Below are 25,886 nucleotides of genomic sequence, written 5' to 3' on the forward strand. Positions count from 1 at the left end.
AGTTTGGTTTTTTTAAATCCCTTAAAGACTTAATTACATTAGTTTGGTGGGGGTAGGGAGTGTGCCGGCATAAGCTTTTCAGGAATCAAGGAGGTATGATAATCCACATACTTGTTAATACCTTCAAAGAGGTCTGAAAGATTTGTGAGATCTAACTTGGTTTTATGAAAAGTCTGTTTATGCTGCTGCTCTGCTGTATTCTGTCCAGCTCTCTGTTGCTTCTGGTTTCCACTCCTTTTGTTGCACAGAAATTGTCATTTTCTGCTTCATAACTCCTGGATTTCCCTTGGATCCTTTCTGAAGAACTGTCAGGCACCTGTTGCTTTGATACCAGTGCTACTTTAGATGCAAGGTTATGCACCGCAGTTAGGTAATTTCATACTTAAGAAGTTTTGAGTCTCTGTCATTTGTTTGCAGGGACTTCTTGTTTCATTTATCAGGATGGCCTTCTGTGCTGACACTTAAGTTAGAGACAGTTTCTCATGTTTGCCCTTTGCTCAGAGAGGCTGTAGTGTTGAGGTCTTCTGGATCTTACCTGGGCACTGTTTAACTGTTCTGTGTGCTCTTTGAATAGCTGGTTGTTTTAATGTGTATCAATTAAATGTTTACTCTTCTTATGGTAATGAAGTCTTCCTCTTGGGTAAGAACAAAATAACAGCCATGGTGAATCAGGCCAAAGGTGCATCTACTTAGTCCAGTACCTTTTTTTGACAGGGGACAGGAGTAGATGTTCTTAGAAAGTAAGAATGGGGAAAGAAGGTGGTAATGTGATATTTCCCCACAATACTTTCCCAGCATCCTTTCTTCTTAGGTTATTCTAAATACCTGTAAATACCACCTTGTAAAAAAATTGAACAGAATCCCAGAATGGTTGAGGTTGTAAGGGACCTCTGGAGGTCATCTTGTCCAAGCCTCTTGCTCAAGCAGAGTCATCTAGAGCAGACTGCCCAGGACCATGTCCAGGTGCTTTTGTGTATCTCCACAAGTGGAGAGTCCACAACCTTTCTCGGGCAACCTGCAAAGTAAATACATTTTATAATGAGACATATACTTAAGTTAAAGAAGTTGTAGACTACCTGTTTTTGAACAGACTTCCCAAGACACCGACGTGATCAGTAAGTCTTAAGAGAAAAAGATGTGCAAATGAGTTTTTCCAGAGTGTTAAAATAATGGATTGATTTAAATAGTTAAATGACTATTATTTTAAAGTTAAAATAATGGAATCCAAATAATAGACTATAAGAAACATCTAATTATTTCATCTGAACTTTTCATTTCATTCAGATCTAATTTATAATATTGTAGTATAACTATAGATACGATGAGACATATAAATACTGTTACATGTTCAGCATAATAAAATTGCTTAGGATTTGATGAGACACGTAATCTAAATTCAAGACAAGTTGTACTACCCATCAAGGCAGCTCCTCATATAAAACACTGCATCGTGATTTATTTGATATGTTCTTATATGCTTCAATTAATATTTTTTAACTGGACAGTGTTCTTGGATCTTTTTCAGGGTTCAGCTGATCCCTTAAACAGTGCATTCCACCTGACGTACAACATGGTATTGAACTTGCTTCGAGTAGAGGAAATTAACCCTGAATACATGTTAGAAAAATCCTTCTATCAGTTCCAACATTACAGAACTATTCCAGAAATAGTAGAAAGTAAGTATTACTGTATGTTGTACTCACAAGAGTTAGTATAAAAGATGCTACACTGTGAGACTGGGCAGTTCTTGTCTTCCCTGCCAACATTTGCCACTGCACCATTTGCTGTATGTTACAGTTTCAGGAGGAGTAATTTCCTCTTGTTCTTAGGACCTATATTGATGTGCACTGTCAGTCTATGAAGAGCGCTTTCCTCTCTGAGTCAGACAAGAATGGTTGTCACATTGCTAAACTGTAGGACAGGAAGAAGGAAAACCAATTTAAAAGTTCTTGTGGCTTGTTAGAGGTGCAGAGAAGAAAAGTCTTATTCCTTTTTGATATGCAGAACTTAGCTAAAAGAAACTTAATTTTAATATCTCATTACAATCTTTAAAAAGAACTCAGGCACACTGCATTCAGAGTAGTATAGGAGAAAATGTTTATTTAAAATACAAAGTAAAATTCAGAAAGGACTGAGACATTATTTGCACTCCACTGAGTAACTAAATTTTGAGCCATGATCTTTAAATAGTGTGTTTTCATGAGCCAAAGTCAGTTTCCAAAGATCTCAGCCAGTGTTTGAAAGTGAGGCCTCTTTCAAAACTTAACCCAGAAGAATCTTAAGAACACAAGAGGTAACTACTTCCTTTGCAACTGATGAATGAGCAGTTCATCTGTTCATTTCTTAATTGAATATTAAGAGAGACAGTGTGGGGGGAGGTAGCTTTGATAGACGTGGAGAGGGAGGGTTTTGATTCCCTTTGCAGAGTTTCTGTTAGTTTGCAGGTGCAGTATTTAAGATAGTAGTAGTCAAATGTAGTACGTATTTCCTGTGAACTTCCCTGTTCCAATTGGCATGCCTAGATCTTCATTCTGGCACTCCAGCATTGCTATTTAAATAGAGAAATGGAGGTGGAGAACATTTTTCATATTTCTTGGACATTTTTTGTTTAGGCACTGTGCTGGCTGTTAGAATTTTGTAATCGCTTCAGCGGCAATTAAAAACACAAAGGAGACAAATGGTTGTTTAGATCAAGTAGGAAATTATGCCATGAGTATGGATTGCTAGCTTTTTTCTTTAAAAAGTTGGCACCTAAAAATAGGGAGCACCTCCCTGAGGTGTCTCTCAAGTCCCAGTGAAGTGGGATTTCTTGAGTCACCCATGTGCATTCAAATAGCATGCAAGAGGGTGAGTTGGTATTTCTACCAAAAAAGAGTTTTTTATAACGTGTCCTTTGTTTATGCTTACTAGTGGTATTACCAGTGTAAGAGCATGAAGCATGTTGCTTATAATAAAAACTGATTTGCCTAAATAAGGTGTAAAAATGTTGGAGGAAGAAAATATTGATTTCCAACTGATGAAATCAGAGCCTAAAACAGGGTAGGAAGAACATCTTCTAACAACGTCCCTCTTGTTGGAAGACATCTTGTTAGAAGATCTCTTTGAGCAATCTTATTTTCATAGGAGGAGGTAGAAGAGTGCTGGTAGGCAGTGAATGCCCTCCTACAAATAATTGCAAGTTTTTGTGGGACTTCTGTGCAACCTTAAATCAGTGATTCCTGGACAATTGGGTGTCCAACCTTCTCTGTTTCCTCAAGCCAGTTTATTAAAAAAAAAAAAAATCTTAGTATTAATACTTAATTTCCTATAAATAAAATTCAATGGACACATTTACAGATTTCTAGCTTTCCAGAGAATGGATTATTGTAAATAGAAAATGAATGCCTAAAACGGCGACAAAATACTAGTTCTGTAGATCTGAAAGTGAAACATTGATTTCTAAATCTGTGAAGTTATTAATTTCCATGAAATTTTACTTTTTATTATAGGAGTGAATAATTTGGAAGGACAGTACAACAAAATAGCAATTCCCAATGAAGAAAATGTGGTCATATACTACAAAATCCGACAGCAGCTTGCAAAACTGGGTAAAGAGATTGAAGAATATGTTCACAAACCAAAGTATTGCTTGCCCTTTCTACAGCCAGGAAGACTGGTAAAGGTAATTTGATTTTTCTTTTGTTTTGTTTTTATTTAAAATCTCTACCTATCCGTGAAATGTGAAGGATTCATTTGTGTCTGCCCGTTTACCATCTTGAAAAACTACATGCATTGCACTAAGTAACAATTTTGACTTTCATTATGTTTCTTTGTGAAACGTTCAGCAGTGAATTAAAAGAAATACGGTTTTCATGATAAATAATAGTCCATGACTGCTGTTGTAAATATCAGAAATACAAAAAGATGCGCTTGCTAGAATGTGACTGTACATGGGTTATGTTACAACATCTTGTAATATTTTCAGGTGAAGAACGAAGGTGATGACTTTGGATGGGGAGTGGTTGTTAATTTCTCTAAGAAATCGAATGTTAAGGTAAAGTGTACATTCCCTCCATTAGAAAAATATATACCTTACTGCTTTTTCTGAAAATAAGATAAAACTCGTATTTTCTCTGTAGTTTTCAAAGGAAAAAAAAAATTTCACCCCAAATTTACAAAAAGCTCAGGCTTTCCTGAAGTGAAAGTATAATGAAAAAATCTATGGAAGGTAGGACAAACCCTAAGTGCTGTGTTCGTTTTTTAACTTCTGGAATATTTATGGCAGAAATGCTTGTTTGTGTCTGGGATAAGTAGTTCAAAAGTCCACTTGGCACTACAGATGTTTCAAACTAGTTTGTTTCTGAGACATCCCCAACAGCGCTGCACTAAGCTGTTCATGGGAAAGATACTATGTTACCTACTCTCAGAAAATCTATAGAAGCTGTAAGTGAGGGTTGCGAGCGTAGGGAGACTGACATTTGGCTCTACGTAGAAGGATGTCCTAAACTGGGGAACTGTGGCTTCAGTCCTAAGCTACTTCATGAGACATGGGATTGCTTGTCCTCTGAGGCATTGCTGTAGAGTTGAGGGTTAGGAAGTTACAGTACAAAGAGAGCAAAACAATAGAAATGGATTCGGGGAAATGTGGAAGAAAATACAGAGGGCAATGATGCAATAGAAGCCAGATTTGTTTTTCCTTCCAAAAATCCAGTTATACAGTTGGTCTCCGCATAACCCCAGAGGTGATGTTTTGGTCTCCCTTTCAGAAGTGTTTTGACAGGCTACTCTGCTGGCTAAATTAAAACTTAAGTTTAAAGCGTATTTTTCTGTGGTAGCATTTTTGCTGTAATTTTGGCAGGAGACCATTGGCATTAATTACTAGGTCTAAATGAGAAGTTGTCTGTGTCAAGTTCTGGTGGCGCCTGTACATTGTGGCACCTTTTGGTGCTTCTCTAATACATATTCATTAAAGAGGAAATGAGAAAAATGTGTGCATACAGAACTTATTAAAAGAGATTTTGTTTTGGTTTTCCATCTTCCTTTTGAAAGTCACATTTCTTTCTTTTTCAAGTTGGAAAACTGGACTGTTACTGCTATTGCTTAAACTTTTGCTTCTAGACTGCTTTTCTCATAGAGCCACATGAGCAGTAAAACAGATTTCCCCCTCACCCCAGCCTTCTATATAAAACTGTCAGCTTCTGTGTCACTGGAGGTGTTTCTTCTATCTGTGCCATATTTTATCACATATATATTTGCCTTCCCTATCTGGCCTGTCTCACTGTTGTAGAAAGCCTTTAGGTTTGAATGTTAGCTTTGAAATTATGGTCTGTTCTGCAGGAGATGGCTCTGGCTCCAGCACCACTTTTCTCATTAAGTCATTCTAGCAGCTGGATTGAATTTTTCCTCTGAGTTCTGTGGAAAGAATGACAATAGGTGCTGAAAATTATGGAACAGACTTAAAGCTATGTAACTTTTAAAATTGGTACGGAAAGACTAGTTTCTGTGAGCAGAGGCAAAACAAATGACTTGAAGAAGCTGTTATTTACTCATTTTAATGTGTCTATTCAATGCATTTTTGTCCTGGGATACAGATGCCTTTCCCCATTACTGTTTAATGTAGTAGTATACTTACTTAGTATTGGAAATATATCACTATTATGCCACGTCTTTAAACCTTCATCCAATTCTATGCTGTGGCAGTTCTTTGGATTTGTTTTTAGAAATGATGCTGAAGTCAGTCTATGCTACTAGTTTTTCTTTAGTTGTAAATTTTTCTTCACTGTATCATAGTTTCTAATTACGTCCTTTTCTAGTGAGGAATATATGTAATTAAGATGGACATTTAGGGTTACAGTATGTCTGTATTTCACTGAGTAATTCTCTTTGTTCATTGCAATGTGAAAGCAAAAGCATGAGTCATTGTCAGTTATGTTCATTGTTATTTATATTTAGATGGTTTTCCAGCATAATTTCATGATGCAGTGTTCCACAAAATTGTGAACGCAAATAACACTTTATCCTGAATCACAGTAGACAGAAGAATTTATTTCAAGCAGAGGTGCTTGCTATATGTTGTACAGTATAGTAGGCAGCAAAGTAACTATTTGCTTTGGAATTCATAAAGAAGCCCAAATATTTTTGAGTAAAAAATTTCGTTCCCACTAGATCGTGCGAGCAATATGCTAGTTTTATTGTTGTGCTGTTTATAGTCCATATTGTCATCTGATCCCTGATTCTAGACATCAAATTTTTGTCTATTAACAGTCACTGATACTAAAATTTGAGATGCTGCAATTTGGTCTTCCTTATTTAGATTATTATAATCCTTGTATATTAAAGCTGAATTTACATACTTACCTGTTCACGTTTATTTATAATGTTTACTACATAAACATCATTTTTAGTGCTGTGTCATGGTCATTGACTTTTCTGTGAGTCTGATGTTATTAATCTGGGAATCTGAATTTGTTATCTGTGCCATATATCTTGATTTGCAGATATGATGAGCTGTCTTACCTTGTTTTGTTTCCAGGCACGTGAGGTAATAGATGTTTCAGGGCAAATCTAAAATACTTGGAATACACCTAATCATGCAATGTTCTGCCAAAGAGGGCAGAATTTTATCCTTGAAGTGTGTGAATTGATGCCACATGAATCAAAGGGTCATTCAAACTTGATATGACAGAGATGTCTGTGACTAACAAATTTTTCAGGGCGTTCTAGTCTCCTTTTGCTCTTGCATACAAAAATATGGCTATTCCTGTTCAAAAGTTTAGTACCTAAAATGTTGTAGGAAACCCACTGAAGGAAACGGTACACGTTGAAAAAGCAGTTCTAGATTAAGTCACATCTGGTCAGCATTGTCTAAAAGCCATGGGTATACATAAACTTACAGAGAGAGAGATATTAACAGCAAATGTTAATGACATTTATACTCCTGCTTTATTAGTAGGTTTACAATATAGTTACTGATAGAAATATTTTTTTCCTCTCATAATTTTCAAGACATCTCTAATTCTAGTATTTTCTGTAGCATATATGTGCAGCTATGAGTTTAGTCTCTTCTCCATTTGAGTCAGCATTATGCTTTCCGTGGCTTTGGCTGGATGCTGATTTGGTATATGTGGATATTATTTTAAAATTCTAATTCAGAGAACAGCAATGGTATGGGTCTCGTACATTGCTGTGAGTGCTTTCTGCAAATGTAGGATAGAATTGAGAGGAACAGTTTCTTCCCCAGCAAGTAATTGCATTTCTTGAAAAAATTACATACCTTGTAGAACAGGATAACCTTGTTTTTCTGTTCAGTTTACTATGGCAGTTTCTTGTAGTACTTCTGAGAATCTCTTAGAAATGCTACCTAGCTCCACCCTGCTTTGCATGCAGTGAAAGAAAATACTATGTTGTAGATTTGTAATGAAAAATACTGCCCAGTAAAATTGAACTGACTTAACACAGGATTTGGAAAAGATTGTTCTCTCTTTCTCTCATGTATTTGGAAGCAGAGAAGCTTGCACATAGTATTTTAAAAGATGATGTCTGCCTTCAGTGTTAGGCCTATAACTTAGTTCTGTTGAAAGTCATAAAAAATATTTGCTTAGGGTAGGAGTGTATTTGAGCAACCTTAATGCATATTGATCCAGTCAAATAACTAACGTCGGGTTTTTTAAAGCAGTGTATAATAAAGGTTATGGCTTTGTGAACAATAGTCTTTAACCACCATATCTGCATGCTTGTGTTCTTTAAACGAGTGTCAGATGTTACGTGTGCAGTTTGGGGTGTCAAAAGATGTGGCCTGCAAGATGCAGCTTCCTGTTTGCTGCAGATACAAGCTTGAAAGATTTTTCTGTGGTCTTTATTGTGGGGAAAAACTGGAACTTGCAAACCTGCAAATGAAAGAGATCCCCCAAATTTTGTTTCTTAAAAAAGAAAAAAAAGGCAAAGGTCAGTACTGCTAGCGTGATGCAGATATTTTGCATTAGTTACAAAAGATCTTGGCTTACTTTGAAAGAGCTACATCTAAACGAAAAGGCAGAAGCATGTAAAGCTGCAAGTAGACTTTAGGCTACACTGGCGAGGGAAGATGGGGAAGGGGTAATTTTTTCAACTGTGTTTTTCTGTGGGAGGGATCATTCAATCAACACTGATTCAGTAGTTTTTAAAATACACTGCATCACTGAGCTGATACTCTGTGAAGAGCAGTAGCTCATTTCATACCTTTAGTATTGAATAAAATAGTGCTTTTTCTTTCCACTCTTGCTGGTATTTTAAAATAACTGTTATGGACGTGTTTTTTCTATGCCCTCAACAGCCAAATTCTGGTGAATTGGACCCATTATATGTGGTTGAAGTGCTACTGCACTGCAGCAAAGAGAGTTTGAAAAATTCTGCTACTGAGGCTGCAAAGCCAGCCAGACCTGATGAGAAAGGAGAAATGCAGGTTTGTGACACAGGTTTATTCCCAATAGTTTCTTACAAATGTTCTCGAAGATTCTATTTCCAAAGCATTTGCAAACTGTGGTAAAAGAGGAAAAGATGAATTAAGGAGGCGAAAGAAGCTGTACACCTAACTCTGCTTTCTTAAACAGTTGCTGAAGAGGAAACTTTCAAGTGTGAACAAAATATTTGAGTCAATTTGTCACCATATAAGAAGTGCTTTGAAACTTAGTTACTGTTCTGTAATATATTTCAAATCAGTAGATGAAAGACAATAGCAGTAATGTAAACGAAGTTATGAAAATGACCTACATATGTGATAAAATCTGCAGATAAACAAGTGTCTATAAGCTGTTTTTTTCTTGGATACTTGTGCAGGATTTGTGGGTAATGTGCATTTTTTCTACTACATTTGAGAATTTAGTTAGAATTTTTATAATTCTTGAGTAGTAAATTTTAGCAATGCTATTTGGCAGATACTTTTCTTACCAATATCTTCTGTCTCTGGGAACATAATTCTTTTTTTATTACTTTCTCTTTTTCAGACCCCTTCAGCTTTGTGAGGCTATCTCATTCTAGAATGAAATCGAGATTTTTAGTAAAAGCATTTGCATTATTTAAAATTTTCAATTTGAAACCCTATATCAAGACAAACAGTTATAATTTTCAGATCAGAGACAGTTGTTTAATTTGTCTGCATGATTTTTTCACAAAGTCCATTTAAAGCTTGAGATACAGTGTTGATTCTTCATCGTGTCTTCATGGTTTTGAAACTTATGAATATGTATTTGCTGATTTGATGTTCTCTATGGGTAGCATTCCCAGTTAAGTATATGACAATGATTGTCTGGTTTGGATCATAAGAGTTATTCCAGTAGATGAGAAGCAAGGTAATAGAAAAACTGAAAATTTTTTTTTTCCACTTGTAGCCTCTCTCCAGATTTAGCTGAATACAGTTTTTTCCCATTTGGACAAATTTACTTTTCTTCTTTATGAATGCTTTATCTCATTACTCATATTTTCCTGTTTCCTGGTATTCCTTTACCCACTGCTGTGTCCTTGTATATTCAGTTTTCCTTTTCCTTTGTAAAGTTTTTCTATGGAACAGTAATAATAAATACGTTTTTTACTGATTTATCAGTTACTGCACTCCTTTTGATAGGTTGTTCCTGTCTTGGTACATCTTCTCTCAGCTATCAGCAGTGTCCGACTTTACATACCGAAAGACCTGAGGCCTATTGACAACAGGCAAAGTGTGTTAAAATCTATACAGGTAAGTTCCATTAGGCTGTGTAACCTCTCTGCTCTGATTAGTGAGGTACTCTTGAACCCAAGACAACTTGTTCTAAAGAAATTTGTTAGCAGTCATTTTAAACTGATTTTGAAAACTGCTGAAACATCACATAACAAACCTACACTACTGCCTTCTGTGTCCCTACAGTTGTGCCAGCTGATTTGTAAAAGTATAGATATTTTACTGTTACTAAACTTATAAAAAAAAGGTTGTTTTTTTTTTTTCCTTTTAGGAAGTACAGAAGCGATTTCCCGATGGAGTACCATTACTAGACCCTATTGATGACATGGGCATCAAAGATCAAGGACTGAAAAAAGTAATCCAAAAAGTAGAGGCATTTGAGCACAGGATGTATTCTCATCCTCTTCACAATGATCCCAACTTGGAAACTGTATACAAACTTTGTGAAAAAAAAGCACAGGTACATATACAAAACCAAACACTGTATCTATATTTAGCTGAAGGGAGAGACAGTAATAGTTCCCTTCTTACTTGCTTTTCATTTGCAAAGCCCAAATAATATTTTTTAAATTAATAAGCCCAAATAATCCTTTTTAAATACAGTAAAATTATTGAATATCACTAACAAACTGGCTGAGTCGGTGGTATGCCCTTGATTGATACAGATGGGAAGTACATCTGAAAAGAAAACTCTTCAGAAAAAGTCATCGGAGATTAGAAGGTTACAGGCATGCCACTAGAGTCTTTTGCACTGAACAGGCATAGCACAATACAGTGTAGGCAGAGTCTTCACAGATAATTGAAACTGATCATTTTTAATATGCTTGTGCAGAGCTAAGTTGAGTTGATGGGGCTTATTAGCTTGGGGAGTGTACCATACAAATCATTCTGCTGTTGCTTCCTGAGCTGACTCCCACCCTGAAGGCAGTACACATACTTATTTTGGATAGGGTTGTACGCTGCTAGACTGAAACTGGTTGCGCACAAAAACACCTCTTGTGTTTCTATGCTGCTCCAGAAAACAGGTTCTCCAGGAGTTGCTTCACAAAAGTGAGGTAGTTGTGGTATGGGCAGCACAAAGTTGCATGTGGTAAGAGCTGATGGACCAAGCAGACTTCTGCGAGGGTGTCTGCACTGTACACCCCACTGTCAGGATGTTGACAGTGACTGTGATAAACTACAAGACACTGGAGAAGCTCTAATAGCAGGAAATAATGCCTTTGGGTTACATTTGATTGAAAAGTTGGTTAGCTGAGACTTAGTACAGGTCTCAGAAGATGAGTGCTCATTTCTCAACCAGAGATTTCTTCTGTTGTTTTCTGGTGTGGGCTGGTTGGGGTTTTTTCCCCATTCTGGGTAAATAGCTTAACTTTCCGAACTTGCTAGGGCTTCCTGGGGGTGAATGGAGCTGATTTTTTTTTAATTTGTTTCAAACCTTCCTCTTGGTAGAGCTGGATGGGTCAATGTCAACTAATATGTCCATATACTGTCGTTCTGAGGCCTTTATGTGAATTAAACAACGTCTTTAAAACAATTGCATCTGGTAAAGCAGCAACATGTAATTTCTCTCCTTCTGACCCCCCAGATTGCTATGGACATTAAAGCAGCAAAGCGAGAACTGAAGAAAGCCAGAACTGTCTTACAAATGGATGAACTCAAATGCCGCAAGCGTGTTTTGAGAAGACTGGGGTTTGCCACGTCTTCAGATGTTATTGAGATGAAAGGACGCGTTGCTTGTGAAATCAGCAGGTAATTGGCTTCTGTGTGAAGTGATTATTGTCATGAATACACACTTTACTGTCCTCGCTGAAATTAGTATGTCATGTTTATATTTTAAAGTTCTGAGACCATTAGAAGAAGTGATCTGTGTTGTAAAGGGAATATACTGATTGAAGCAGTAAAGATAGCAACTTAAGGACAAAATAGATTTTAAAACTAAAATGCAGACATGAAAATGCCAAAACAATGGCTGTTTTCTTACACAGCTTAGGCAATAGTGTGTGTTTTCATTACATGAGAGGATAGTCTCAACTTCTATGGTTCCCCTTCCCAGGACTCTTAGTACAGAGTCACTGACAAACAAGGGTATAACGGTGATTTTCAGCAATTACCAAGTCGCCAACAAGTTTGGAATACAGCTTAATTGCTTCCATAGGGCTATTGGAACAAATCTATTGAAGTGATGCATTTTACTGTAATACATTTAGCAGGTACATATATGTTGAAACATATTGTAAAGATTCCACGGAAACTGTTGAATCAGACTTTAATACTTCAGAGTGTAACTCAGATTTTGGTAGAATTGTGTATTTTTAAAAGTTACAGTGATGCTGTACCCCTTGCCTTACAGATAGTTTGAAAGATGCTACCTGTATTTGTTTGATATCTAATAACTTTTTTTCCCCTGTAAAATTTGATAGCAAATGGGGAAGCTGAATCAGAGATTTATCAACTTCCTGACTTTCAGGAAGTGTTTGCTGACAAGTTACACTTTTCTTTGTAAAAAAAACCTACTTTTTTATTCCAAATCCTCTGCATTTCTCTGATGAACTCCAAAAATAAAGGTGTAGTCTTACCAACAATTTGATGTTTTATTCAAATAGTATGTTTGGATTTTGTATCCACATCATGCACTTCATTTTATAATTCATGATTAAGTCCTTATTCTACAAGTAAATTGAAGCAAGTTTGTTCCTCTTCAGTATTTTGGAAATATCCAGTTGAATCTTTTTTGAGCAGCAGCAGTACCAATTTTAGTCCCTTTCATAAGCTGCCTAACTTGCTGGTTCTTTTCAATCTCTTGGTATCCTGTCTGATGAAGACTGACTAAAGGAACTGTTAGTATTAACTTTTATGAACTGTCAGGAGAGATTCTTTGTAGTTCAGTAAGAGCTTTTAGTTTCCTTAAAACAGTCTCACTCTCTTACTAGTTATCATTCCCCCTTAAAAAGCTCATATATTAGTATTTAGTGTTCCCATAAGAAAAATTAAGAAGCTACTGTTTCTTACCTATATCCAGTTGCTTCACAAAACAGATTAATAGTACTTCATTTAAAAGTTACATTTCGGTAAGTCTTTTCCCTAAGCTTCCTTCTCTTTATTTTAGTGCTGATGAACTACTCCTGACAGAAATGATGTTCAACGGTCTCTTCAATGACTTATCTGCAGAACAGGCAACTGCGCTACTAAGCTGTTTTGTATTTCAAGAGAATGTGAGTTACTTCTTCAGTTCATGAATTCTAGACATTGCTGTCTACCAACAGTATTGTTTATAATTCAGTTTCAGAAATTGGTCATAAGAGTACAAGCCATTGCACATTTTTTATCCTTTCCTAAGGTGTTTGACATGAATTCCCATTGAAATTAACAAAAGCATTGCAGCTTCAGTGCTAAAATCTTTCCTCATGAGTGACATGGTGAAGGTTGTGTAAAATTGCTGTCCTTGTAATGAATCTACAATTGTTTCCTCCTTATGTGTGCATACACACGCACATCCTTATAATTTAAAATGTAGAATGATTATTTCAAAAAAGAGGCTTAAAAATATCTGCTCCTACACTTTTGGGTGAGGGTATCTTTAATTCTGACATGCACATGCTATTTGGACAGTACCCTTGACCTGTTGATGGAAATGGCAGTACCACATGGACGTGATACCAGAAGAGCTGTTAAAAACAGACCATATGTTATTAAAAGCAAAACCATGGGCATTTAATACCAGATGCTGTTGTTTTCCCACCTACAAGCTGTATAGAAGTTTGGCATCATCAGGAAAATACACTAAAAATAAACTTCCACATGAAATGTTACTGCAGATAGCTAGTAAGATGTATCACTTAGGTTCATTCTACATGTGGAAGCAAATTAGCAGCAGATGCTAATGAATTACTTTCATTAGTCGAAGGGATGCCAAGGTAAGCCACTGTTAGTTAGAATAGTGTGGTTCACCTAACAATAGTACTTGGGTCTAAACAGGTAGGACATACTAATGTTGCTGTATTTGAATAGCCATATTTTCATACATAACCAGTGATGTTGAAGTTATTAAAGAAAAGCTTGTTCAAGTTAAAGTAGTAAATGATCAGCATTTTGGCAGTTCAAAACTATGGAACAGCTAAATAGAGGGAATTTTGGAAGTATTCAGAAAGCAGGTGCTTTTTTTTCATACTGTTGGCATACTGTACAGAAAGATTTTGTTTTCTGATTTAGTTTGAGGAACAAGTACTTGGGGAATTCAGTAAATTTTAGTGTTTGATAACAGGTTTGAAAAGTCATTGAAATCATTTAGGATGGCACTAGCACACATTCAGCTTCTATTTTTGCATTTAATTTGGTGTAGAGCAAATGTATGGGAGCACGTGAGATTATTTAATGTCTTCTTTTTCAGTCCAGTGAAATGCCAAAATTGACAGAGCAGTTGGCAGGACCTCTTCGGCAAATGCAGGTAATCTGTCCATTAGAAATCTATCTGAGCTCAGGGTTACTGTTAACCTCAGTAAAGCGTATGAGTAAACTATAATAACTGCATGGTGAAGACTTGATTTTGGATCATTAGTGAATTTGGCTAGCACTGCATGTGGTTTTGCAATGTGTAATAATGGGTTATCTTGTTTGCAAGAAATCTTTCTGCTAATTTAGAACATGCCTTTAAAAACTTCTATAAGCTTGCTTTCTACACCGTAAGTTGAGTGCAGACAGACTTAATGTAAAGAGTGGTTTACTTTCTGGTTCTGAATAATTTCACACTAAAAAGGAAACCACATCCTGTAGGCAGTACCTAATAATATGCAAGCCTTTCTATTGGTTAAACACTTAATCTCTTTAAGCGTATTATAAATTTAAAATATTTTATTTTAAAGGAGTGTGCAAAAAGAATCGCCAAGGTCTCTGCAGAAGCAAAACTGGAAATTGATGAAGAAAATTACTTAAATTCTTTCAGACCCAACCTAATGGATGTTGTGTACACATGGGCAAATGGAGCTAACTTTGCTCACATCTGCAAAATGACTGATGTCTTTGAAGGTAGGTTAATCAATTCTTCTTCAGGAGGTGTGAGATGCTAATTCCATAACATGGAATGGTGGTTCTGAATAACCTTATAATCACAAAATTTATTAACTCAGATGTATTCAAGTATCTCCACAGCTGAAACTAAGTGGGAAAAAAATTGTTTATATGTTAATTTATAGTTACACTGTTGATAATTTAGAATTTATAGAAGACTTTTAAAGAGTGATATCTCTACATTTTAAAAATTTTCTATAAAACTCAGAAATCCTAAGTATTGCAACAAAACCTAACGCTTACCTTTGCTAGCTAAAGGGAAAAGCACCACGTTCCAAATGCTTGCCAGTAAGAAGTACAGCTCTTGTGCTTGTCCTCATTACCGTAAAGAGTTTTATTTACTTGGTCAATTGAAGGTTCCTCCTGCTATCTTAATGATGACAGAAGTGAGAGGTGGTAACCAAGTCTCTGTTTTTGATGGTTCATCACTGCAGTGCATTGCAGGTATTTGAAAAGCCTAGATGCAATCTGTCACCTCGGTTAATTTGGTCCCTAAAAGTGGAGTACTAGAAACTGCCTCTTGAGGAAGGATACTTAGTTTTCATTAGTTTAAAAGTAGGATGACTGAAAGCCCAGATACTTTGTAAAAAGACAAACCATCCACCTCAAGATCAAAACAGAATGAGAAAACTAATTTCATCTTTTACCAGCTATGTTGAAAGTTGTGAAGAACAGTAGGATGGGTGCACCAGTCTTACAATGTGTGTAATGACTGATACTTGAAAATCCTTTTTTGAAGTTGTTACTGTCACCATTGTCTTGCCTCTCTCAAATGCTGTTTTCTTGTTCGTGCATACACAGTTGCAAATGGGAGCTCTAAAAACAAAGGAATTCATGCACTTCTGTAATCCAGTGCACAGACCCAGGAACTTTCTAAAGCAGGTTGCCTGCGAGCAACAGGAATCCTGGCAGCCTTTGATTCTGCATTCAGCTGATTCCTCCTATTGCAGTGAACGTCTGAGCCTTACCTCTGCTGCAGGGGCACCCTGAGTAAGGGGAACACAACAGCAGAAGCAGTAGCTGGGTTGTTTTCATGCTGGCACTTGACTGTTCAGGATACACAGGGCAATAACGTTTTCCATTTACCATATTTGGGCTAAGCCTAGTTGGTGAGCTTTGTCCCAGTCAACAGTGCTAGCTCCCTCAAAATTAGATCTTACGGGCCTATTTTGAGAAGTTCAGCTCTTGTGGCAGGCGCTGACGCATGATTCTCCCCTGGACTTTTAATAGGCTGGTTTTCTGTGCATTGTCCAGAAGGACAGAAAGCACTTCAGACGTCCACTGTCAGTTAACACTTACCTTACGTGCAGTGTGGTGTTGCTAAATCACAGGGGGGTTTGCCCTGGTTAGCCAAGTCGCTATAGTGTTTTCAAAAAAATTAAAAACCAGACTACAAAAAAACCGTGCAAACAAACAACAAAACACAAACCACAGTGCCCTAATTTTATAAGGAGAAATTTTCATTTTAGATATTAGTGCTTCCTGTCTTAATTTTGATAGAGGGTGTTACCATGGGGTGCAGCATGATGGCTTATTGAAGCTCTGAACGGAGGTGTATTTTCCTCTTTGCCTTTTGGGCAACGTGGAATTAGCAATAATGAGTTGCTGCTATTACAGGGTGTCCCAACGTCACTGTTGTGCACCAGTTTCAGTAAGGTGGCAGAAAATTGTCCACCCATTAGAGAGTGTATTGGAAGCCACCACTTTTTTTTACACTAGTTTTTCATCACCCTCCCTCCAAACTTACTAAAAGTGCTTTCTGAAAGACTGTGCTCTTCATGAGTGAGAGACTCATGTTCAGTTTTGTGGTGCCATCCAGGCACACGGGCATTAGCAGAACTTTTCTAGACAGAAATCTTGAGTTGATGGCATGCTTCCACTCTTAGAAGCCTAAAGGTAGACTGTGTTCTGCTGTTCTATTAGTATTGGTGGTCAAGTGTCTGAAACCCCTTTTGGGTGCAGTTATGAGAGTGTGAAAGCTTCTAGTTGTGGTAAGCAAATGGCTGCCTTTTCAGGTTGCAGCATAAGCCCGAGTACTCCAAGAGCAAGCGTGCTTGCCACAGATGGGAGTGTTGATTGGCTAAGGAAAATGAGTTGTCATTAAGCAGAAATGTATGTGTTGGGAAGAAATAGAAATTAGAGAAGCTTTTTAAAGCTGCAGGGAAGAATGGTAAACTGAGCTAAGAAGTATCCTATTAATCAGTTGCAGATCAACTGTTTTTGTGGAAGTAAGTAAGTATAGACAATAGTCATTTATTCTGAAAACGCCATTTTTTTTCTTGCACAAAAAAAGTATGTCTGCAGCAACCCCAGCTATGCTGCCTATAAATGAGTACTCCCTGGGACGGTTGTCAGGGTTGGCCTTGTAAATGGAGACAAGCAGGATCTTTGAGAGCTGAGCCGGGGCCTGCCACAAGGCAGCGTGGCCGTGCTCGGGGGAGCTGCCTGTGGTTCACTTGCCCTGGCTTTGTGCTCTGTGCTCGATAGGCTACGTGTGGGTTTTTTCACCTCATGTCATTGTAATAGGTTTTACAGACTGCTGCCCTCACACAGCCCATTCTTACTGTAGAAACTGACATGGCCTACTGGTACCATATGAATGTTTTTTAGAAGAGAAGTGTTATTTTACGTTTCTTAACAGCTCCGTTTCCCAACAGCTTTGTAAAATGTTCTTTTCATATGGACAGTTTTTCTTCAGATACTATGCCTTGTCTAGAGCTAGTTATTTCATTGAACCATAGAAAGGTCACCTAGTCCATCCCCCCTGCAATTGGCAGGGACACCTTCACCTAGATCAGGCTGCTCAGAGCCCCGTCCAGCCTGGCCTTGAATGTTTCCAGGGATGGGGCCTCTACCCCCTCTCTGGGCAACCTGTGCCAGTGTTTCACCACCCTCATCGTGGAAAGTTTTTTTCCTTGTGTTCAGTCTGAATCTACCCTCCTTTAGTTCAAAACCATTACCCCTTGTCCTGTCGCAGCAGGCCTTCCTAAAAAGACTATCCCCATCTTTCTTGTAGGCCCCCTTTAAGTACGGAAAGGCTGCAATAAGGTCTTCCCACAGTCTTCTCTTCTCCAGGCTGAACAACCCCAGCTCGCTCAGCCTTTCCTCACAGGGGAGATGCTCCATCCCTCTGATCATTTTTGTGTCCCTCCTCTGGACCCGCTCCAACAGGTCCATGTCCTTCCTGTGCTGAGGACCCCAGAGCTGGACGCAGCACTCCAGGTGGGGTCTCACCAGAGCAGAGGGGCAGAATCACCTCCCTCAACCTGCTGGCCACGCTGCTTTGGATGCAGCCCAGGGTACAGTTGGCTTTCTGGGCTGCGAGAGCACATTGCTGGCTCATGTCCAGCTTTTTGTCTATCAGTACCCCCAAGTCCTTCTCCACGGGTCTGCTCTCAATCCCTTCATCCCGTATTTACCTTAGGAGTTATTTTGCATTCAGTAATTTTGACTGTGAGATGGTGCTGAGGAAATGACCAAACAGCGTACTGTTTGCTGCTAGAAGAGCATAAGCATTGGGGTCATTTTGTGAAACTTGTTACAGTGACTTGGGCCAAGCTGAGAAGTAAGTTAAGAGAGACGAATGCATAACAAACTACAGTGGGTATTAGGTTGCAGTGTAGGACCTGTGTGAAGACTGAGCTTGTACGCATTACTGTAAGCATGCAACTGAGTTGGTAGAGTGGTCCATAGACTCTTGAGTGGCACTGGAGCAGTGCCACTGTCTCACTGGCTCTGCCAACTAAAGAACTGAGGGCTATCAAAAAAATAAAAAATAAACACACCCCACCCCAAAACCTGTGATGGTTCTTGAAGCAGCAAACTTGTGAATCCCCCAAACCTGTATGTTTTTCGAGGGAAGTCTGAAATACTTGAAAGAAAAATCTACTAGGAATTACAAAAAAGCCCAGAAAGTCCTCTGACTAGTATTAGTTAGAGGCTGTGAAGATAGAAGACAAGAACAGGACAAGCATTTGAACATAGCTTCAAGGAAATGCCTGATGGAGAAATTTACTGTTAAACAGAAACAAAGGTTAAGAGATATGGCTGTTCTTACCCTTGGCTTCTAGCTAAATTGAACAAGGTTGGAGAAGGAACCATTGCTTTGGTCCCAGGTGGGCTCAAGCAACTGAATTATTCAGTGACATGATGTGGCCAGGGATACAAAGTTTTCCCTCACTCTTTTTGTGCAGGTAGCATAATCCGTTGCATGAGAAGGCTAGAAGAATTGCTTCGGCAGATGTGCCAGGCTGCAAAAGCCATCGGGAACACAGAGTTGGAAAATAAGTTTGCAGAGGGTATGTATTTCACTTCCACAGTATAAGAAGTCATTCTAGAAAGCATGTGAAAGGCACATTTGTGGGGGGCAGGTATGACAGGGTGTGGGTGAATGACTTAAAGAGGTAGTGCTTTGATGCATACTGATAAATTAACCAAGTTTGTGACTGAAAATGGATGTACAATGATGTCTATTTAAGACTTGTAACAGTTTCTCTACAGCAAAGTGTTATATGCCTGTAACTGTAGTTAAAATCGGGATATTAATACAGTTTTCCTTTTTAACAGGGATTACAAAAATCAAGAGAGATATTGTGTTTGCTGCAAGCCTTTACCTGTAACAGAAGGTATCGTCTAAAAACAGTACTAGATTCACATCATGGAACAAGTTCATCTCAAGTCATTATTTCTTTTAATGGTGTGTATTTAAACCACAGTTGTTTCAACAAGGCATGTACAAACAGCAGTCTGTGTAATATAACTGTTACTGTGTTTTCAATAAAAATTGACAATTTGAACAGCTTTTTTCTTTTAAGGAAGAGCTTGAACCAACAGAAATTTAAAGTTTAGATATACAATAACTGTGGTAGATGTTACTATATACAGGTAAAGTGAGCATCCAAGAGCAGCAACAGTCCCTTAAAGGCGTTTACTTATATTACATAGTTAGACTTGTGAAATTGTTTTCCTTTCAGAGCGCAAGACAGGTGAGGTGGGTCATTCTTCATGGTTGATGATTGCTGCCAAAGTGATTCCCATTTGTTGGAGTCTCGTGTAGGGTTGTGTGGGAATCTTCTTTTGGTTGAAATGTACATCCTCTCACTTTGAAGAAGTCAGACACGTACGCAACCTAAGTGAACAAATTAGTGTTAAGCTCCTGCACTTCTAAGTCTTTGAAACAAGGGGTAAATGCTTTTGCAGAAGGTAAATTCCATGATCAAAACTAATAAAAAGTTTAAAGAGATTAAAACATTAGAAAATTATTAGGAAGTCTTGTATAAAATTCTGGCATCTGTTCTTTTAATAGCTTTTTCTCCAGCTATTACCCCCCCTCCCATTGACCAGTTAGCCACTGATGGCGTAAGCCAAATTCAAGGCTCGTGTGCTGACTAACTGCTCTAACAACTGCCTTATCAAGTACTGCTTCGTTACAATAGCCATAGTTTTAACAGCTCTAAATGAAGGAGCAAGATACCCTTGCTGAGGGCCCACGTCACATGTATGGTTAAATGTATTCTGTCATTTATTTAGAACAGGGCAGGAGAGCTTGTGCTTTAGCTGAGGAAGAGGGTTCAAGGTTAGTAACTATTATTCTCTGGAGTGTCACTCTCACTTGCATTTCTTTAAGAGCTGGTTAAACCAAGCTTGGATTCCTCTCCTTGGCAAGGTTCACAGCAGCTCCCTCCCCAATAGATGTGTCTCGCCCACGGCTCCAACAGCTCTAAGGCCAACTCTACCGACATTATCCTTTCCTGCATTCCTTTGAACATACCACCTCACTTCCTTCACAGCTACCGACTACGACACAGGTGCCTTGGTCCAATTCTGCAGCTTGCTCTCTTCCCGCTGCCCACTTCACAAAGTCACACTAGTAGATGCGCTGGGTGCAGGGCTGCATGAAGCGCAGTAAGTGAGAAGCCTTCTCTCACGATGCCTTCCCTTCCCACATCACCTCCACTGCAAACCTGAGAACTGCAGAACCCAGTTTAGGGCAGCAGAAGAAACCATCTCCCACACCGCGGGCTGGCTGATGACCCAGCATGCTGCTTCAGCTGCATACCAGATGAGTTTCAGTTTCCACTTAATGCTGAATTCACTCAACTCAATTTAGTGCTCCATTTGCAGTTGCTGCCCCAGCACGCTCTTACCTCAGCTTTCTGTTTCCGGAGGTGAACTCTTCAGTTCTTTCCGATAAGGATTTTGTTTGGGGGGGGTTATTTTTAGAAATCATTTCCTCACCTTTCAACTCTGTTCACTGTAATGCCACCTTCTACTCATTCTTGTATTACCAAGCATCTCTAAGATATCCTCTCAAACCATCCAACACCCTTCACTAAACTTGTTTTCCTAATAAACGTGCCCTCAGCTCTTCAGTCCTTCACGTTTCTCATTCCCTGCACTCCTATTAGAAAATAAGATTGTACAAAAATGAGGGGTAGGATGATGTTTTAGTCAACACACAGCCACTTAATAACAGCTAATGCAGTATGTAGGGTTTCCCAGAGCTGCTCCAAGATTTGTTTTGATGACTGACTACAATGAGTAAACAAAGCTTTGTCCTGAAATGAACCATACCCTTCTGACTTTCAGCTGGGAAAGTGGAAAATCTTGGAAGTGGTTCTTTCAGGTGAGCCTCAAGTTCTTGGTAACTGAATCCTTCAGTATGACCTCAATTAGCTCATGTCTCTGAAGCAGAAGTCTCTGATCTCTCACTTCCCATGGATGAATCAACCATGGCACTCTGGTGATAGCCAGCACAGCTGCTGCCACTAAGGCAACCAGGCCTGCAGCTCCAAGTTTAGCTGATTCTGTTTTCTGGGATAGCTTTTCGCTCATCAGTACAGCTAAGCTTCACTTGCTCGTTGTTGTGAACACCCTTTTAGCACTCAAAATGCACACAAGAAATGGTGAAGGATTTTAGTTTCCCATCAGACTGAAAAAAAAAACCAGGCTGTATAAGCTGGCGGAGGCAGACACTTCCATGCTGTCCTTATCCATAAAGGCCTTTGGTTTTTTTGCCCTGCTTACCTCATACACCGTCCTCCTTGGCTACTGTACTTGAGATTTAGAATTTGGCTACAAACAAAAGGTATGGTCATATAGAGGCCTACACGGTTTTGCAGTTGACTGTTTCCATCTCAGTTATTTGAAGAGCCCTTGGGCAGGGACAATTTCATGTGGAATAACAGCTAAACCAGCCACTTATCTGACCATTGGCCCAGAGTCTGCCTCACTCCCTGAAGTACTATTGCTACACCCAGTTCAAGGAGTTGTCTCCCTTCTCCAGCAATTTTCAAAGCATTAGGAAGACAGGTCTGCTTTCCTCTGAACACAGCCTGCAATTCTTAGATACTGTTTATAAAAGCAGTGTTTACGTACACTCCCCAACCCCCTCCCCTCCTCAGGAATTACTTACAATGAGCACAGCTACCACTGCTCCCTGAATGAGTCCTGTTAAAACGTCACTCCAATGATGCTTGTAATCAGAAACACGCGAGAGACCCACATAGATAGATGCAGCAATAAGACCAAATTGTAGAGTAGGACGTACAAGTCTTGCCCAGTCTCCTTTCATTCTGGCCTGAAGGTAAAGCTAAAAGGAAAAGAAGAATAGTTATAAAATGCAGTAAATACAGAAGCAGTAATCATGTAAAATTGTATTGGGTCTGTTCAAAGAGCTGAGTTGAAATTCGTGTTCAGAGATGTGATAGTGTCCACAAATGTTCCAAGTATTATACTCTCACAGGTATACTAAGGCAGAGTTTGATAGTCAGTGTTGGTCTTTATGTTTTTATATAAAACTACATAACACTATCATACAGGTACTTGCTGTATTTGTACAAATATGACAAATGACTATTTTCATGATAAAGGTACTGGTAATACCAGAGCCACTTAAGGCTTAGAAAGAATCCAGTGGAAGTCAAACCAGTATTTTACTCCTGCATTATGACAAGGTGACCCGCTTAGCGGGTAACGGAAAGGCTGTAGATGTTGTCTACCTGGACTTTAGTAAAGCCTTTGACACAGTCTCCCACAGCATTCTCCTGGAGAAGCTGGCTGCTCACGGCTTGGATAAGTGCACTCTTCGCTGGGTTAAAAACTGGCTGGACGGCCGAGCCCAGAGAGTGGTGGTGAATGGAGTCTAATCCAGTTGGCGACCAGTCACGAGTGGTGTTCCCCAGGGCTCAGTACTGGGGCCGGTCCTGTTCAACATCTTTATCAACGATCTGGATGAGGGGATCGAGTGCACCCTCAGTAAGTTTGCAGATGACACCAAGTTGGGTGGAAGTGTCGATCTGCTGGAGGGTAGGAAGGCCCTACAGAGGGACCTGGACAACCTGGGTCAATGGGCTGGGGCCAGCTGTATGAGGTTCAACAAGGCCAAGTGCCGGGTCCTGCACTTGGGTCACAACAACCCCATGCAACGCCACAGGCTTGGGGAAGAGTGGCTGGAGAGCTGCCTGGCAGAAAAGGACCTGGGGGCGTTGGATGACAGCTGCCTGAACATGAGCCAGCAGTATGCCGGGGTGGCAAAGGAGGCCAACAGCATCCTGGCTTGTATCAGGAATAGTGTTGCCAGCAGGACCAGGGAGGTGATGGTGCCCCTGTACTCGGCACTGGTGAGGCCGCACCTCGAGTACTGTGTTCACTTTTGGGCCCCTCACTACAAGAAGGACATCAAGGTGCTGGAGCGTGTCCAGAGAAGGGCAACAAAGCTGGTGAAGGGCCTAGAGCACAAGTCTTATGAGGAGCGGCTGAGGGAGCTGGGGTTGTTTAGTCTGGAGAAGAGGAGGCTGAGGGGAGACCTTATTGCTCTCTACAACTACCTGAAAGGAGGTTGTAGTGAGGTGGGGGTCGGTCTCTTCTCCCAAGTAACAAGCGATAGGACAAGAGGAAACGGCCTCAAGCTGCACCAGAGGAGGTTTAGTTTGGATATTAGGAAAAATTTCTTCACCGAAAGGGTAGTCAGGCATTGGACCAGGCTGCCCAGGGAAGTGGTTGAGTCCCCATCTCTGGAGGTATTTAAAAGACGGGTAGATGTGGGGCTTAGGGACATGGTTTAGTGGTGGGCTTCGCAGTGCTAGGTTAACGGTTGGACTCGATCTTAAGGGTCTTTTCCAACCTAAACAATTCTATTGATTAACTACTAGTAAGTCTTATATAAAAAAAAATAGCTGGCAACCATCCAAATTTACAGTCCTCGAAATATAGGCAGCCCCATCTTGCTCTGAGCTGGAAGACCATTAACAGTTCTAGTAAAGTTTACATATAGTAGACATGGTCAGCTAAACTAGCTGACAAGTTTTTAACTTCATTCTCAATTCCAGTCACCTTTAGTATTATCAAGCTTTTAGCACAACATTGCAGCTGTAGTTAAACATCAGAACTAACTTGATAAAATGATTGGTAACAACTAGAATCACATTCCTCAGTTGTCACTGGTGTATTTCACTGAGCTCCATCTGTTCCTAGTCCTTTTTAGGTGCATATTATGCATGTTACCACTCTGGTAAGCAAGTAGCTATGTGCATTTCCCATGGTTTTTCTCTCTCCTCAGCTCTATTTATGTTGTGTGTATCTATACTTTTGAAGTGTTATCTCAAATTCACAGTATTTAACTCTATTACTTTCCCATCTAATCCAAGACCCTGCTTTTGTCTCCTTCTCTGGTCTGCCTAGGACAGAGACCTCTTATTTCAGCTATAAAAGGAGCTTCTCCAAATCCACCTTGTAAACATCATTGAATTTATTCTGGAACTTGATCCTGTCACCAAAAAAAGGCACCATAGTTACCATATTTACAGAGAAGGACAATACAGTTGGAAGTTATATTTAACATTTCAAGTATATCTTTTCAGTACCATCTAGGAACTTCAGGTTGAGTATAAAACCTTAATTGACAGTCTTGCGAAATTGTAGAAGCTAACTAAAACACAAGCTTCAGGCACTAAGACAGCACACTAAACTTCTGGTAAATCCCTGCATTGCCAACTTCAAAAGCCATGGCTACCTTTTAGAAGCATTGCATTTACAATGTAAATACAGGCATAGAGCATGCACTGTAAATGCAAAGGTGCTACTTTCCAAAGTTAAACATTTGGGGAATGTTTGGCTGGTTTCTCTGAGTAACTTGCATCATAATTTTGGCATGCTGACTTCTTCAGCTATAAATGGAGCATCAAAAAGATCAACCCTATCCATAACTGGTTTTCTTTAATAGCAAGGTCAGGGTGAAATCAGACCCTGAAGAAGCTACAGCTAAGCCTGAACTGGAAAATAATTTTTCCCCCCCTCAAGTGGTGGGACCTTAATTTCACCACTAGGGAAAATATTGTTTAGCCACTTCAAAAATTTGCTGTCACACAGTTCTTTTAACAAAAGGTGTTTAATGGTCTTACATTAATACTACTTCTGGATTTACCAACAGTAGACCAGAACACTACCTGAGTGCCAAATGGAGCAGAGGTGGGTCCAAGGAAAACATGCTGGTAGCCTAAAAAGAGCTGGCTGATGATTTGATACTGGCTGTTCTTTCCTCCTTCCCTATTCCCACTAAGTTCTGCTTAAGACAGCTAAAAATACCTTGCTGTAATAAAGTTTTTTCCATGTAAGCATTCCTGGTAGCTGGCAAAGATGTATAGTCATATTAGAAATAAAAAGGGTTATGCAACTGCAGATAGGTGGGAAACCAGATTTACTTCTGAACAGAGGAATAAAAATGAGGCAAACCACAGAAAAAAACAAACTTGGAAAGATGCCAGCCCACAACACCAAGCGATCAATAAAATAGTCTTTGAACCTCCCTTATGCAGCATGTACTCAGATTTTCCTTCTGCTTGACAAGCATCAAACAAGAAACTTGGATTTAACATCTACATGAAGACTTCATTTCCATCTAAGAGAGTAATCTCCAGTCATAGAGAGGATGTGGAGCTGCTTTATCACCCACAGAACACATGCGGTTGGCCACAGGCTTCATCAGTTCTAGGTGCTTCTCCACACCACCTACTCCAGTAGCTGTACAGGAGATGGCCAGAGCCCTTCCTGCACCTTCTACCAGCAGATGGATTTATATTATTCTAAAACTAGGTGCGAGAAGGGGGAGAAACCATACCACAGATAAGTGTCAGTGTGATTGATCACTGCTGTG

At 39.3% G+C, this 25,886-nt stretch overlaps 2 protein-coding genes across 4 annotated transcripts in view; one reads left to right on the plus strand and one right to left on the minus strand.

Annotated features, from left to right (window-relative positions):
- MTREX (Mtr4 exosome RNA helicase) overlaps window positions 1-19,532 on the plus strand; it is a 49,461-nt gene extending 29,929 nt beyond the window's left edge. The window contains exons 16-27 of the mRNA XM_087759754.1: window positions 1,526-1,676; window positions 3,489-3,661; window positions 3,965-4,033; window positions 8,291-8,419; window positions 9,578-9,688; window positions 9,942-10,130; window positions 11,256-11,419; window positions 12,777-12,882; window positions 14,058-14,114; window positions 14,530-14,692; window positions 18,928-19,032; window positions 19,301-19,532. Coding sequence (XP_087615880.1) covers window positions 1,526-1,676; window positions 3,489-3,661; window positions 3,965-4,033; window positions 8,291-8,419; window positions 9,578-9,688; window positions 9,942-10,130; window positions 11,256-11,419; window positions 12,777-12,882; window positions 14,058-14,114; window positions 14,530-14,692; window positions 18,928-19,032; window positions 19,301-19,353 — 1,470 coding nt within the window. The 3' untranslated portion in view covers window positions 19,354-19,532. The remainder of the gene's footprint in view (window positions 1-1,525; window positions 1,677-3,488; window positions 3,662-3,964; window positions 4,034-8,290; window positions 8,420-9,577; window positions 9,689-9,941; window positions 10,131-11,255; window positions 11,420-12,776; window positions 12,883-14,057; window positions 14,115-14,529; window positions 14,693-18,927; window positions 19,033-19,300) is intronic.
- Window positions 19,408-25,886, minus strand: part of PLPP1 (phospholipid phosphatase 1) — a 64,674-nt gene continuing 58,195 nt past the window's right edge. For all 3 annotated transcript variants that reach the window (XM_087759755.1, XM_087759756.1, XM_087759758.1), the window contains exons 5-6: window positions 22,149-22,325; window positions 19,408-19,862 (exon numbers count right to left, since the gene is read on the minus strand). In XM_087759755.1, coding sequence (XP_087615881.1) covers window positions 19,737-19,862; window positions 22,149-22,325 — 303 coding nt within the window. In that variant the 3' untranslated portion in view covers window positions 19,408-19,736. The remainder of the gene's footprint in view (window positions 19,863-22,148; window positions 22,326-25,886) is intronic.

This window comes from Nipponia nippon, unplaced genomic scaffold (genome assembly GCF_047370975.1).
Source record: "Nipponia nippon isolate SJK-2023a ecotype South Korea unplaced genomic scaffold, ASM4737097v1 scaffold_20, whole genome shotgun sequence".
NCBI classification, from domain to species: domain Eukaryota; kingdom Metazoa; phylum Chordata; class Aves; order Pelecaniformes; family Threskiornithidae; genus Nipponia; species Nipponia nippon.